General features: G+C 47.6%; 1 protein-coding gene across 2 annotated transcripts in view; it reads left to right on the top strand.

Moving 5' to 3' along the window:
* The window catches only part of Vac14 (VAC14 component of PIKFYVE complex), a 106,115-nt gene that overhangs the window by 23,483 nt on the left and 68,413 nt on the right, over nt 1-14,219 (top strand). For both annotated transcript variants that reach the window (XM_050143651.1, XM_050143652.1), the window contains exons 10-12: nt 7,214-7,277; nt 13,339-13,483; nt 13,738-13,803. In XM_050143651.1, coding sequence (XP_049999608.1) covers nt 7,214-7,277; nt 13,339-13,483; nt 13,738-13,803 — 275 coding nt within the window. The remainder of the gene's footprint in view (nt 1-7,213; nt 7,278-13,338; nt 13,484-13,737; nt 13,804-14,219) is intronic.

Here is a 14,219-nt window from a genome sequence, read left to right as displayed (position 1 = left end):
TAATAATTTAGCCTTAGGAATCATTAACAAATATATACTAAGATTTATTTTTAGGAATGTTCTTTTTAGCTGATAAATGCTGTAGAAAACTTCACAGGAAGAGAAAGCTTCAAAGTCCAGGTGGGAGGCATGATTTTAAACAGGATCCTCCCAGTAGGCCTCAATGACAATATGACATTGAATTAAACATTGTATGAAGGAGGGAATTGTTTCCAGTGGAGGGGAGATGCCAGAACATTACCCCAAAAGAGCAGTGTCTTTTGCACAACAGGGTGGGGGCACATGTGAGGGACCAAAAGAACGCCAATGTTTCCTCTGGATTCTGTAGGGATCACAGGTTTGAGTAGAGGGACCCATGGCAGAACTACAGCCACTATGTCAAAAACCTTCAATAGTATAGGCACCACAGGGCAATGGCACAAGCTAGGCTGTAGTAGTCCTTTGGAGGGAGAGCCTTTGCTAATGGGGTCCACGTGTAGAATCGGGAGTCAGGTGACTGGAAGCATGGGGTCACTGTCTGCTGAGTAGGAAGGGACAATGAGGAGATTTTCAGGAGAGGGTGGAAAAATGTAGGATGTACTGAATTGTTATGCCTCTTAGACAGAAATGTGACCTTAACTAGGAGATCAGCACTCCCCTGGAGCTCAGATGAGGAACCTTTGGTATAACTGTCTGGAGCTAGGAGCTCAGTGTTACATGGCTTGAACCTAGAATGTCTCCCCTGACATGGTGTTTCGAATACTGGGTTCCCAGCTGGAGGTACTGTGTGTACGGGTTAGAAAACCTTTAAAAGGCGGGGCCTGGCAAGTGGACGTGAGTCATTGGGAGGTGGACCTATGAGAGCTAAGGCCTAGCTACACTTATGCTCTCTTCCTCTTGAACACCACAACGACCAGCCACCTCACAGTTGATGTGAAGACAGACTGAGGCACTCTGGCCTCCGTGCCTTCTCCACAACTGAAATCCTCAAAAACGAACCTAGATCCGTCCTTTCTTAGGTTGCTTCTGCCAAGTATTTTGTAACTTGTATGTTTGTATGTACTTGGCAAGCAAAGTAGCTAATACACTGAGGAGGAATGCCAGGGGCTTGGGTGTTAGAGAGAGAAGGGGACTACCAGTGGGCCTGAGCACACCATGTCGGATGGGACAAGGCGAAGGAGCCAGCCAAAGAGATGGGAAGAAGGAAGGCAAGCGAAGGTCACAGGGTAGTAACTGGAGCTGTGTAAGCTGAGAAAGACTGGGGTGCTGGCCTTCACAGTGTGGCAGCATCGGTGCCATAGGATACAACTGGTTCTGAGATGGAAGGAGGTACAGTAAAGATTAACATCCTTTTGATGGTTTATCTGAAAATGGAGGGCAGAGAAACATGACCGGTGAGAGCGAGGATTTTCTTCCTTTGTTTTTTTATTGGTTTTGCTGCTGTTAGTTGGTTTACTTGAGGGTTGAATTTTTGCTTTTGAGATAGGTTCCTTCTGCACCATTCAGTCTGGTCTGAAACAACTGGGCTCCTAGGGTTCTCCTGCCTCAACCTCTTGCTTAGTTGGACTAGTGGCGCTGCCCCCAGTTCTTTTGTTCAAGTAGAGAAAATAGAGCATGTTTGTCTCCACCGCCACAAGTGCTGAAGGTCATCAGTCTAGTACAGGCCAGAGGGCTATGTCCCGCCTGGACCTCTCAGCAAGGACCCATTTCCCTGCCTTCTCCCGTCTTTCAAATACGCATTCCTGGCATATGAACCCATCCTCCTTTGTCATTAGAACCCAGTGGGTGGGCTGAGCTCCCAATGTCCAGTCAAAGAATGGGAGGAGTGAGAATATGAGCAAAGAGGTCAAGACCACCATGGGTACACTCACTGAAACAGCTTACCTAAGCTCTGGCCGGACAGGAAAGGAACCAGCATAGGACCAAACAAGGCCCTCTGAATGTGGGTGACAGTTGTATGGCTAGAGCAGACTGCAGGACCACTGGCAGTGGGACCAGGATTTATCCCCACTGCTTGTACTGTCTTTCTAGAACCCATTCTCTTTGGAGAGTTCAGCCTAGATGCAGTAGGGAGGGCTTTGGTCCTTCCTCAAAGCAATGTACCTTACCCTCTCTGAGAATTGGATGGGGGAGGGAATAGGAAGAAGGGAGGGAGTGGGAACCGGGATTGGTATGTAAAATGAAAAAAAAAAAAGATAGGTTTTTTTTTTTAATAAAATTAAAAAAAATGAGAGAGACTGACTCAAGTGGTTTGAGTGTAGAATCCGTAGATCTATGCTTACCTCTGACTTAGGGACAATTGCTTAACCTCTCTATGCCGATTTGTCAGATGGTGATGCTAAAACCTGACATGTAGGTGGTGATGAGAATCAAAGGAGCCTGGGGAAATGACCAGAGTAGTGAAAGGAGTGGGGTAGCAGAAGGCATCCCCGTCACCTCACTTGAACACTTACCCCCAGCTGATCTTGCAGCTCCATCTCCCCATCTACTCCCCCTCTGGACGAGTCTGAAACGTGTCCCACACTATCCCCTTTCACCTGGAGATAGAAGCTTGACCCTTGGCACAGATCCTTGCTGAGAAGACGTGCTAGGGGCTCTGCTATATGACCCTACTACCACATGCTAAGCCTTGTGAGAGGAGCATGCTACTTAATGCAAATTAAGGTTTGTCCCCAGGCTCTCCAATCTTATATATTTCTTATACTCTGGGATAAAGCCAAGCTGATTCACTGAAATCTCTCCCAGAGGGCTGTCTCCGTTTGTGCTCATGAGCCACTCACCAAAGCTTTCTGTTACCCCATCTGCCTCTTTCCCCTCTCGACCTGGTGGCCAACAGGCCCAGAGGGAAAGAGGACCCCCACATTTAATCAGCTTTCAACTTCTTTTATTTTCTCTCTCTCTCATACATTACATCCTGACTGCAGTTTCCCTCCCTCCACCTCTCCCACTGCCTTCCACCTCCCCTCTCTCCCTCTCCCCCAGATCCATTTCTCTGTTTCCCTTCAGAAAGAAGAAGAGGCCTCCTAGAGATATAGCCATTGAACATGAGATGTAGCCTAACAACTTACAATAAATCTAGGCACAGGACTGGAGAAGATGGCTCAGTGGTTAAGAGCACTGGCTGCTCTTGCAGAGGAACAAGATTCAATTCCCAGCACCCACACGGTGGCTCCCAACCATTTGAAACTTCAGATTTAATCCTTCAGAAGAGGATTTAATGCCCTCTTCTGATCTCCACAAGCACATATGTGGCAAACAGATTACATGCAGACAAAACACTGATACACGAATTAATATTAATTAATTAATGAAGACTAGGCACAACCCCTCATATCAGAGCTGGACAAGGCACCCCAGTAGGAGGAAAAGATCCCAAGAGCAGACAAGAGAGTCAAAAAACCCCTACTCCCACTGGTAGGAGTCCCACAAGAACACCAAGCTACACAATCATAGGTATATGCAGAGGCCCTAGCTCAGACCCATACAGGATCTGTCTTTGTTGCTTCAGTCTCTGTGAGGTCCTATGAACCCTGCTTAGTTGATTCTGTGGGCCGTGTTCTCATGGTGTCCTCAACTCCTCTGACTCCTACAGTCCTTCCTTCTCCTCTTCTCTGGGGTTCCCCTGTCTGTGGATCTCTGCATCTGTTCCCATCAGCTACTGGAGGAAGCCTCTCTGATGTTGCTTGGACTAGGTACCTATGTATGAGTATAGCAGAATATCATTAGAAATCATTTTGTTTACTTTTTTTTTTTTTTTTGGCCAGTCATTATTTGGTCCTCTTCTGGGTCTCTGGGCCATCCAGCTTCCAGTTCCTGGCCATCCAGGCAGTGTCGGGCATGGGCTCCCTATCATAGCATGCGCCTCAAATTGAGCCAGTCATTGGTTGGCTGCTCCCACAAGTTCTGTGCCACCATTTCCCCAGCTCATCTTGCAGACAGGACAGATTGTAGGTCCAAGTTTTTGTGGTGGGTTGATGTCCCAGTCCTACCATTGGGAGCCTAGCCTGCTATTCTGACTGGTTTTGTGTGTCAGTTGACACTAGCTAGAGTCACCTGAGAAGGGGTCTCAGTTGAGGAAGTGCCCTGATGAGATACAGCCATCAGGGATCCTGCCCTGTTTGAGTTTCTGTTCTCACTTCTTCAGTGATGAACAGCGGTACTGAAGTGTCAGCCAGATAAACCCTTTTCTCCCCAACTTGCTTTTTGGTTGTGGTGTTTTGTCATGGCAACAGAAACCCTAACTAAGAGCCCAGCTTTATTCAGTATAGCACTGGAATTCTTCATTAGCCTGGCTATAGAAGATGGCCAATTCAGGCTCCGAGTCCCCCATTACCAGGAGAGTTCGTTAGGATCACTCTCAGTTTCCAGGGAGTTTCAGTTGCACTAGGTTTCTACATCACCCCCAAATGCCCCCCAATTCCAGGCATATTTCCCAGTATTCTCTCCCTCCATCCCTCCCATCTCCCCACCTGATCATCATCCTGTTCCCATCCCTGCCTGCCCCGAATTCATCTGCAAAATCTATTCTATTTTCCTGTTCCCAGGGAGATCCATGCATTTCCCCCCTTGAGCCCTCCTTCTTACTTAGCCTCTGGATCTGTGGATTGATTGTAGCATTACTATCCTTTACTTAAGAGATAATGTCCACTTATCAATGAGCACATCCTATGTTTGTCTTTCTGGGTCTAGGTTACCTCACTCAGAATGATTTTTTTCTAGTTCCCTCCATTTGCCTGCAAATATGATGTTATTGTTTTTAACAGCTGAGTAATACTCGATTATGTAAATGTACTATATTTTCTTTGTCCATTCTTCAGTCAAGGGGCATCTAGGCTGTTTCCAGTGGTAATAAAGCTGCAATGTATATGGTTGAGCAAGTGTCCTTGTGCTAGGATGGAGCATCCTTTGGGTACATGCCCAAGAGTGGTATAGCTAGGTCTTGAGGTAGATCGACTCACAAGTTTCTAAGAACCTGCCATATTGATTTCCATCGTGGCTATACAAGTTTGTACTCCCACCAGCAGTGGAGGAATTTTCCCCTTATTCTACATCCTTGCCAACATGAGCTGTCACTTGTGTTTTGAGCTTAGCCATTCTGACTGGTGTAAAATGAAATCTCAAAGTAGTTTTGATTTGCATTTCCCTGATGTCTAAGAATGTTGAACAGTTCTTTAAGTGTTTCTCAGCCATTTGTGGTTTCTCTGTTGAGAATTCTCCATTTAGATCTGTATACCATTTTTTAATTGGATTATTTGGTTTGTTAATGTCTAGTTTCTTACTTTTTTTTAATATTAGCCCACTGTCAGATGTGGAGTTGGTTAAAATTTTTTCCCATTCTGTAGGCTGCCATTTTGTCCTCTTGAAGGTGTCCTTTTTGCTTTAAAAAAGCTTTTCAATTTCATGATAGTTGTTTTTAGTGCTTGTGGCATTGGTGTTCTGTTCAGGAAGTCTCCTGTGCCAGTCAATTCCCAGTACTCCCTTTCTCTCTCAATGTGTGTATAGGGCTTTCTGGAAAAATTCCAGGCTTCTGATACTGTTTGATTGGTAATGTCATGGAATGTCTTTTGTCCTCAGTTTCTCATCTCCACGGTACTGGTCTATAGATTATCCTAAGTTTAAAAAAAACACCTTTAAAGAATAATTGGGTGTAGAGAAAAATGCAGAAGTATAAAGAGCGCCTTTTGTATCATTCTCTGAGCTGTCTAGAACTTCAGTAGGACACTGCTGACTCCACTGTAATCCTAATCTGACTATCGCCAATTTCCCCTCCTGCCCCTTTGATTCTAAAACTCCATGCTACACCTTATTGCTGTCCTCTGAATGACCTCCAATCTGTGACACTTGTGAAGGGCTGGCCAGTCACTTTGCAGACCACTTCTCCACGTGAATCTGTCTTACAGTGTCTTCCCTGTGTGCTGAAGGAGCTTTGGAAGGATGCTGCAGAAGTCCTTTGTCTGCAGCGCATCCTGTTGGGGCTGCATTGGCTCAGTACTGACTGGTGATATTGACCTTATATCTGAGCACCTCACACTGCTGACTCCCCTCCTCCTTTCTTTGATGTTCTCAGCTGTGACCAGTTTCTGGCCAAAACTGGGGTCAGAAGAGAGTCCTACTGGCAGTCTTCCAGATGCACAATGTCTTGGCTCTTCAGGAAACTTAATTAGGTGCCAAAAGAAAAAGGTCAGAATTATCTCAGTCCTGTTCTGCTTAGGGCCAGCGCGGAAAGCTAAGTATAGTAAAGTTTTGAGTTGGCCACATGCTGAGGGGACATGTGCAGAGTGCAAGGTCACAATTCTTTCCCTGAATCATTTTTAACCCTTTTATTGATGTTTTGTATATTCACCAAGTTGTATAATCATCACAACCAAATTTACAACATTTTCAATGACCTTAAAAGAAGCCCTTACTCATCACACTGCACTCCCCCAAATGCTCCAACTCTAGGCAACTTCTAATCTACTTTCTGTCTCCACATTTGTCTGTTCTGGGCATTTCCTAAAATAGAATCTGAGTATGTAGTCTTTTGGAATTTGACTTCTTTGACTCAGCATGTCTTTGCTGTTCATCCATTCTGTGACCTGTTCTTCTCTGATTGCTGAGTAATGCTTCATTTTGTTTATCCACACGTAGGCATTGGGGCGGTTTCCACCTTTTTACTATGATAGATAACTGCATTGCCATAAACTGCAGCTTCTGTGGGATACAGCTTTCCATTGCTCTTGGGTGGCGCTCTTGGAGCAGGATTGCTGTGCTGCCTATAACTGTGGGACTTCTGAGGAACTGCCAGCCTTGTTCACAGGGACAACACCATTTCACGTTTCCCAGCAATGCGCAAGAGTTTGTGCTCCTCCCCACCCTTACTAACAATTTTCTTCCTTTTTACATTATCCTTCCTGGTGGTTATGAAATCATGTCTCATTGTGAACGTTGCCTGCATTTCCTGCTGGCTAAAGTGTTAAATAACCCAATTCATGCACAGCCACTGCCCTTGGGCCTACAGGCCCTTCTGAAATGTCCCAGTTATATTCGGTATGAGTGTCCACAGTTGTGAGAGCCCCATGGGTAGACATGCTCATACCTAGCTGTTATTCCCTAAGCACTAACTGCAGAAGCACTGGGTCCTTGGTTTCCTTTTCAGGAGCCTAAAATAGAAGTATGGGTGCTGGGACCAGGGTGTTGTTTCTACAAATGAGCAAGCAGGCTTCAGTGTCACCTTGTTCCTCTTCCTCCCCAGGAGGTCCAGGTGGTTCCTGTGACTCCAGCTTCGGAAGTGGCATTGGCGTCTTCACCTCAGCTAGGTAAGTGTTTCATGAAGCCAATGGTCTAGATCTTTCTGGATGCAAGAGACTGCAGCAAAGACCCAAGGAAAACTGTGTGAGGCCACCGTTTGGGGAGTACCTGGTATACAAAAGAGGTATCCATGGAAACCTCTCTTCCCAGTTCCTCTGGACAGATAGCCCTTGGGAAAGATTGGGAGCCGAGTCGTGTGGTAATGGCTGCATGAGGCTGCAGATGCCTTCACCCAGAGCCTTTTTCTTATCCAAGGCAGGGGAGGCATGGGAAGCAGGAAGGGCTCAGCAATCAGAATCATGATCTAGCTGCAGACATAAGAACTTTCTTCGACCTTCTCTCCCAGGAAGGCTGCCATAGCATGGGCTTCCACAGGGGGGCAGTGCAGGCCAGGAAGCAAAGTCATCCTCTGCCTTTCCAGCCTGCTCCTGTAGGGTGATGGAATCTCCTAGTGAGCGACCTGTCCTGGGCTGAGTCTCCTGGCTTAGCTACTAAAGCTGTGTGGGTGGCAATTTCCATGTAGTGAATTTTTCCTAAGCTTAACATTGAACCTGGGCCTGAGGAGAACATGCCCACTCCACTCCAGGAGGCTCTTCTCAGCCCTTGGGATCTCCCTTCTATATCATGTTTAATGTGTTGCTATCCCTAAAGACTCAACGATCATTTCTAAGCACACAGGTACTAAACTAAGTAACTGTGCACCCCAGTGCTGCCTCCACAGTGAGCAACAGGAGAGTAAGTGCCAGTCACACACTCACTTTCTCGTGCTTGTCATACATTTCTAGAGTGCCTGCCTGGGCTTGTCCCCATAGGTTCTGAGGTAAAGAGGCAGAGCATAAATGTAACTCTCACTTTGACACACTTTAATGGGAGACAACAAAGTAGCCAGCGGGTTTCCAGGAGACAGCAGCGCTGTAGAGGAGACTGGTTGCACAGAGGATTAAGGGTCAAGCCACTGTGGCTAATGAACGTGCTCCTGCAGCCAGGTTCTGTGCTCACCTTATGTCAGACCATTGAGAGCTTGCTGGTGTCTAGTCTGAGGGTTGGCAGCATCATATCTATTTTAGGGATGAAGAAAGGTGGGGAAAAGGGTGACTCCATACAAAATGGACTTAGGAGAGGGTCAGGGTGGCTGGGGAGAAGGGACTGAGACTGAGGAGCTGGCAGGATGGGAAATGTGTTTGAAAAGTAGGCTTGGCAGTTTTCCTGATGGGCAGGGTGGAACAAATGAGAGGAACAGGAAGGGAAATGTCTAGATGTTTAGCTAAAACTAAACCCAGGATGTTCTGGTACATCCCTAAGCTGGGCTAGAAGGAAGAACAGGCGTGATGACAGGCACTGTAGACGTAGCCCCAGAGGCTGCTAGGCATCCCCAGTGGGAAGGAGGTCAGCATGGACACTGGGTTTTAGAACTCAGGGTTGGAGGTCTGGACAGAGGTGCAGGGGATATGTGGATTCTGGAGGTTTCAGCACTGGACATGGAGGCTTTGGAAGCCAGCAGCATATGTAGGAGTGGCGGGGTCAGGGAGGAGATTTATGTGCTGCCACTTGTAGCCAGAAAGACTCTGCGCTTGACACTGTAATCTGGGCTTCAGAGACTGTCACACTTCAGGGAGTGACAATAGGATGAAGGAGGAAGCAGAGACAGTGTGTGACTGATGGACTACAAAGGTAGCATAACCTTCTACCACCTTGCTTGTCTTTTAAAAACTTCTGCTCTGCTGGGTGGGCCTACAGAGACTTCAGTTCCTGTGTTCAGGTCACAAACCAGCTATCTGGAACCAGGTTTAGTTTATACCTGTCACCCAGAATCCAACCTTTTGAAAACAAAACAGAAGATTATTGCAAACTACACTGGGGTAGGAGGATCATCTTGTGAGAGCATCACGGCCTGCAGTCTGTGCTAAGAAGGATGCAGCCATAGGAGTTGTGAGAACAGGCTAGATGCTCAGAGCCTCTGGCCCGCTCCCTCCAAGGCCACTGAGCTTGCACAGGCTGACACTAAGCAACCTGCCCTCCCGTCTTGTAGATGTGTTGCCTACTCAGAGCCCTGCACAAGTGGCCAGCTAAGAATCGTGGCTAGAAGGAAGACTATCTAGTCCTTAGCCTCTAAGTGATCACTAGTCCTTAGAGAGCCTAATGAAGCTGTGGACCCTTCTCCTAGGAAAACAGACATCTGCATTAAATTCTGAGTCCATTAGCTGGTCAGGGATCATACTGGGTACAGGGAGTCCAAAGCGTTGAGAGACCACAGATGCCTTCCTCTCTCTGTGTGGGGCCCAGGCTTAGCCACCAAGAGACTCAGCAAACAGGTGACATCTCTGTCTGAGTAGGCAGACAGTCAAGGAACACCAGTCAAGGGGTCTGAACTCCTCTAACCTCCACAGTGCAGGAAGTTGTGGGAAGTTGAAAATGGGCCTCCTTGAGGAGAGATGGAAAGGAAAGGCAACAGAATGGAGGAAGCATGGTAGAAAGCAAGACAACAGCAGAGGGAAGATTTCTCCACTGCTATCTTTCTGAGGAGAAAGGGGCCCCGTTCACTTCCTGCCTCCCGTGGGTATAAACTGGGAGGGGGTGTGTGACAGCATTGACCCCAGAGGGGAATGGGATATAAATGAGTTAAAGTATGTGAAAAGCCTGGAACAGTGCCTGGCAGACAGCAAGTACTTGATCACACTTAGCCTCACTGGTTATCACAAGACCCTCCTTATCCCTATCATCAAAATAAGGAGGCAGAACAGAGGTTAAGTCTTGCTGGAAGCCACCCAGCAGATTAGTGAGGAGGTGCAAATCCAAGCTCGTCTGTCTGGCTCCCCAGTACCAGCATTTGCTTGATGAATTGCTGGTAGCTATAGAATGATTGCACATTGGCCTCTCTGATGCCTATGGCAGGGTTTTGGACAGGTGTGCAGACTTCACCTGGCAGCTAGGGCCTTGCCAAGGGCTATGCTGTCATCAGTGACCATTCAGGACTGTTCTCCTAGTGTGGTTGGCTGCCCTGTACCATAACCAGCAGAAAAGCCTAGAAGTCAGTGCTGCCCAACTTTGAAAGACTGCTGATTGAAAAGAATATGTAAAAAGACAATGTTGAATTCATAAGCTCTCTTTAGAGTTGCCTTTCCTACAATTTGATCGCACCTATAATATAAATAGAATAGAAAGTTAAACACTACGAAATACAGCTAACGCCCCCAGAGAGAACCGCTGACTAGGTGGTTGTGTATTGATGACATCAGAAGCATGGTAGGGCAAGTTTGTGCTTCAAGCTGCAGCAATGCCGTGCACACGAACCTTGCAATGCATGTACGTGTAAGACTCATTAGGAGATGCTGTACCAAAAAAATGCTTGCCGAAGACACCTTGAAATAACTCAGAAGCTCTCAGGAGTGACTCGTCTAGACATTTTGGAACCGGTATGGAAATGTATTTTAAACCTCCTGTGAGTGCAGTTCTGTTCCTGATGGGTTAGCCAGAGCAGAGGACACTACGTCTCAGGCTTGTCCTTGGCCTAGTCGGGGAAGCTAATCACTGTGTGTGAGCACTCCTGCCCCCAGGAGTGCCCCACAACCCCTGCTCCCTACAAGCACAGGGAGACTCAGCAACCAGCACCACCCAGAAGAGCAGCTGAGAGCTGCCTGCTCAAGGACAGATGGGATCCTGACCTTCCTTTGCCAGGCACTAAGATAAGTGTGCAGCTGCTCCCCGTGACCTTCCCCTTGAGCTAGCCAAGGGGAGAGGACCCCAAAAGATGTCTCCAGCTAAGGGAATGAGTTCTCAGCCCTTGGCCTCTTGGCTTTGATGGATCTGACACTGCCTCTGGACCAGATTGGGTGCATGAACCTTGAGGTCCCATCCATAACCTCATGGTTGTTGATTGAGGATTAGCTTGGAGGGGGTGGGGGGCAGCATTAAAGAGTATCAGCATGTAAAAGTTTTGTAGTTTCCTATTTAAAAATAAATAAATAAATAAAGAGTATCAGCATGCACAATGCTGCCAGTTTGCTCCCTTTGTTGTGTGGGCTTGACACAGCACCACCTGAAGCCACTGCCGGGGGCTAGTTGAACTGAGATGTCGCAGTAGTTGTCAGACACGGATCCTGAACACCCTGTTGCTCCTGCTGGAAAAAGGACCTACTACAGACCCTAGAGAAGAGCACTATCAAAGTATGGCTGAAAAAGGCAGCTATTCTTGAATATCCACCTGCACTGTTGAGGCCTCAAACTGTAGCAGGCATCTACTTCATCACTGAGACAGATATTCTAGCCACAGCAACTGTAGCCCAGAGAGCCAAACCTCGGGCTTCACTCCAGAAAGGACTCTACAAGAGGCCAGCCCAGGATTCAGAAAACCAAGACCTGGATATGAAACAGGAAGCTCTGGCCATCTCCAGAGAAAGGTGGAGTATGAAGAAATCGTGAGAGTCAGCATGGATTTCTGTGCTGGCTGCCGAGCCCCCTGACCTGGGATGTGCTGCTGATGGAAAATGCATGCTAGATTTCAAAGGCTAGGACTCCAGGAGGATGTAGAGCATCTCGTTGGTGATCTTTATGTTCAGCTTATTGGTTGTATGTTGATATAATACTATTGTGTTGGCTTAGCTAAAACATGAAAGCTAATTTTGACTTAGAAACTAGAGACCGTAGAAGCCCATCTGTGGTGCAACTGTGTTTATGTTGGACAGAAAGCAGAATAGAGTGATAAAGGGCTTGACTGGCCACCATTTCTGCCACCCTGGTTCTGCCTATCTTTGCTGCCAAAGCCTTGACGGTTTGAAATGCTCAAAAGCCATCAGAAACACCTAGCCATGTGGTTCCTGGAAAAGCACAGTGACTGCCTTTCTCTGTGCCGAGGCTCTGTTCTGAGTTCTGTCACTCTGTCACATACTGAGATCATCTCGTCCCTGGGAATGGAATGCCCACTGTTAGCCCTGAAACAGGCACCAGGGGACCACAAAAGTGCATTAAACAGTGATTCTGCCCAGCTATTACTAAGACACACCCCTTAGTCACAACACATGAGCTTCAGCCATCAAGTTCCTGGTGCAGATGAATAATTGAGTAGCCTGGAAAGGTGAAGAAAGACCATTTGTATAGGTGGACAGTGGACAGTGGACAATGCAGCCTGCACTGTCATCACTTTGGGGAAATGCAGTATGATGATAGATATGATGATAGAAGAGGAGCCCCCCAACTTCTAAAGTTTCCTGCCCCTACTGTCCCTCCTTAAAATCCAGCCTTACTGGATCTGCTGGACTTTAATCCTAGCACTCAGGAGGCAGAAGCAGATGGATCTCTGATAAATTCCAGGACAGCCAATTTGAGTAGAGCTTCTCAGTCTCTGAGCATCACTTGGCCTTCCCCAGGTTGCTTCCTGTGCCCTTTCTGTCAGTGGAGACCAGAGAGCGTCAGTGTGTGGGACCTCCAAGCCTGACTTGAACTACAGCACTGTCTGTACAATCTTAAAGTCTCTGAGGCAGGTCCCCACCTCATCCGCAGTCCCAAAGAGCAGTTCTACTTCAAAGGCAGCCCTTTTGCTTCTCTCTAGGATGCTCTGTGCCGGGTACAAGGATGGCAGAGCAGTCCTCATTCTCACTTGCCTATTGGTCTTCACTTGCCTGCAAAGGGTCTCAGATGCCACAGAGTGTTTCAGGGACCTGTCCTTGTGCCATTAGATATGTTAGTTTGGTTTCATCAGCAGAGGTCTGGCATGGTGCACTGAGGATGCTAAACATACAGGATGTTCAAATCAGAGGTTCGGCCAGCTCTGTTGAGTCTGTGGTGCTGGGGAGAGGAAGGTGAAGTGACTAAGAGTCCAGCAGAATGGCCTTCTCCCCATGTGGACAGCATAGCTTCACCCACACTGTGCTCCTTCATAAAGGGCAGAAGGAAATAAACAGAAGCAAGCCCACCTTGGAGCCACTGGACTTAGCCAGACGAGGGTCATCTGCTTAGCTTCCTGCCAGTGCCAAGGACAGTGGAGCTGAAATATGCTTTTGAGTGTACAGACCAGGGGTGCTGCAGCTCATGGGGAGAGAATGACTCCAGGCTTCTTTTTGGTCTTGCCCACAGCACTGACAGGGCTCCAGTGACCCTGCACCTGGACGGGATTGTACAAGTCCTGAACTGCCACCTCAGTGACACAGCCATTGGGATGATGACCAGGATTGCCGTTCTGAAGTGGCTCTACCATCTTTACATCAAAACTCCCCGCAAGGTGAGCTTGAACCCAGCTCCTCAGAAGGCCAGTGGTCATCTAAAGGTCTTCCTTGGCTTTTCAGGGCCTGCCCACATGCAGTGTTGGGGATGTGGCCATTTAGAGAAAGCCTGACAAGCAGAAGAGTGGCAGGTGCTATGAGGTGCTGCAGGCTAGGGAGGGGACAGGGGGCATAACAGACCTGTAGCATGTAGTCTGCATTGAGCAGACTCTGGAGCAGGGCACTCATGAGTACCCCCTTCTCTGCTCTCCAGATGTTCCGGCACACAGACAGCCTGTTCCCTATCCTACTTCAGACGTTATCTGATGAATCTGATGAGGTAGGTCCTCAAGGCCAGCCTTCTTTATGAAACACGTTACCCTGCCTTCTTTTTAGTGAGCTGTGGGGGTCTTCAGATTAGATGTGCTCGTCTGGTTGCTGTGCTCTTAAACCATATGTGTTAGCCTTTCAAGAAAGTCTATTTCTTCTGTAGGCCGTTTTGGAACACTTGGGCCAGGACATGAGTTTATAACTTTACCTGAGTTTGTTTGCCCTGGAAGGTAGTTGTGAGTGTGGCTTTGGGGTCACCTGCCTGAGGACAAGGTATGGCCCTGCCTTGCTGCCCAGACTCCTCTGCCTCGGTTTCCTCCTCTGTCTGATGAGGATAACAGTAGTACCTGTGTTTGGAATGAAATAGATGTATGTAAAGGGCTGTGTGGTTGTATTGTTTCAACTGCATACCAGTTGGGCCACCCA

Source organism: Alexandromys fortis, unplaced genomic scaffold, assembly GCF_014885135.2.
Source record: "Alexandromys fortis isolate MF-2015 unplaced genomic scaffold, M_Fortis_MF-2015_v1.1 scaffold_1, whole genome shotgun sequence".
Taxonomy (NCBI): domain Eukaryota; kingdom Metazoa; phylum Chordata; class Mammalia; order Rodentia; family Cricetidae; genus Alexandromys; species Alexandromys fortis.
This window is presented reverse-complemented; position numbering and strand designations above follow the sequence as displayed.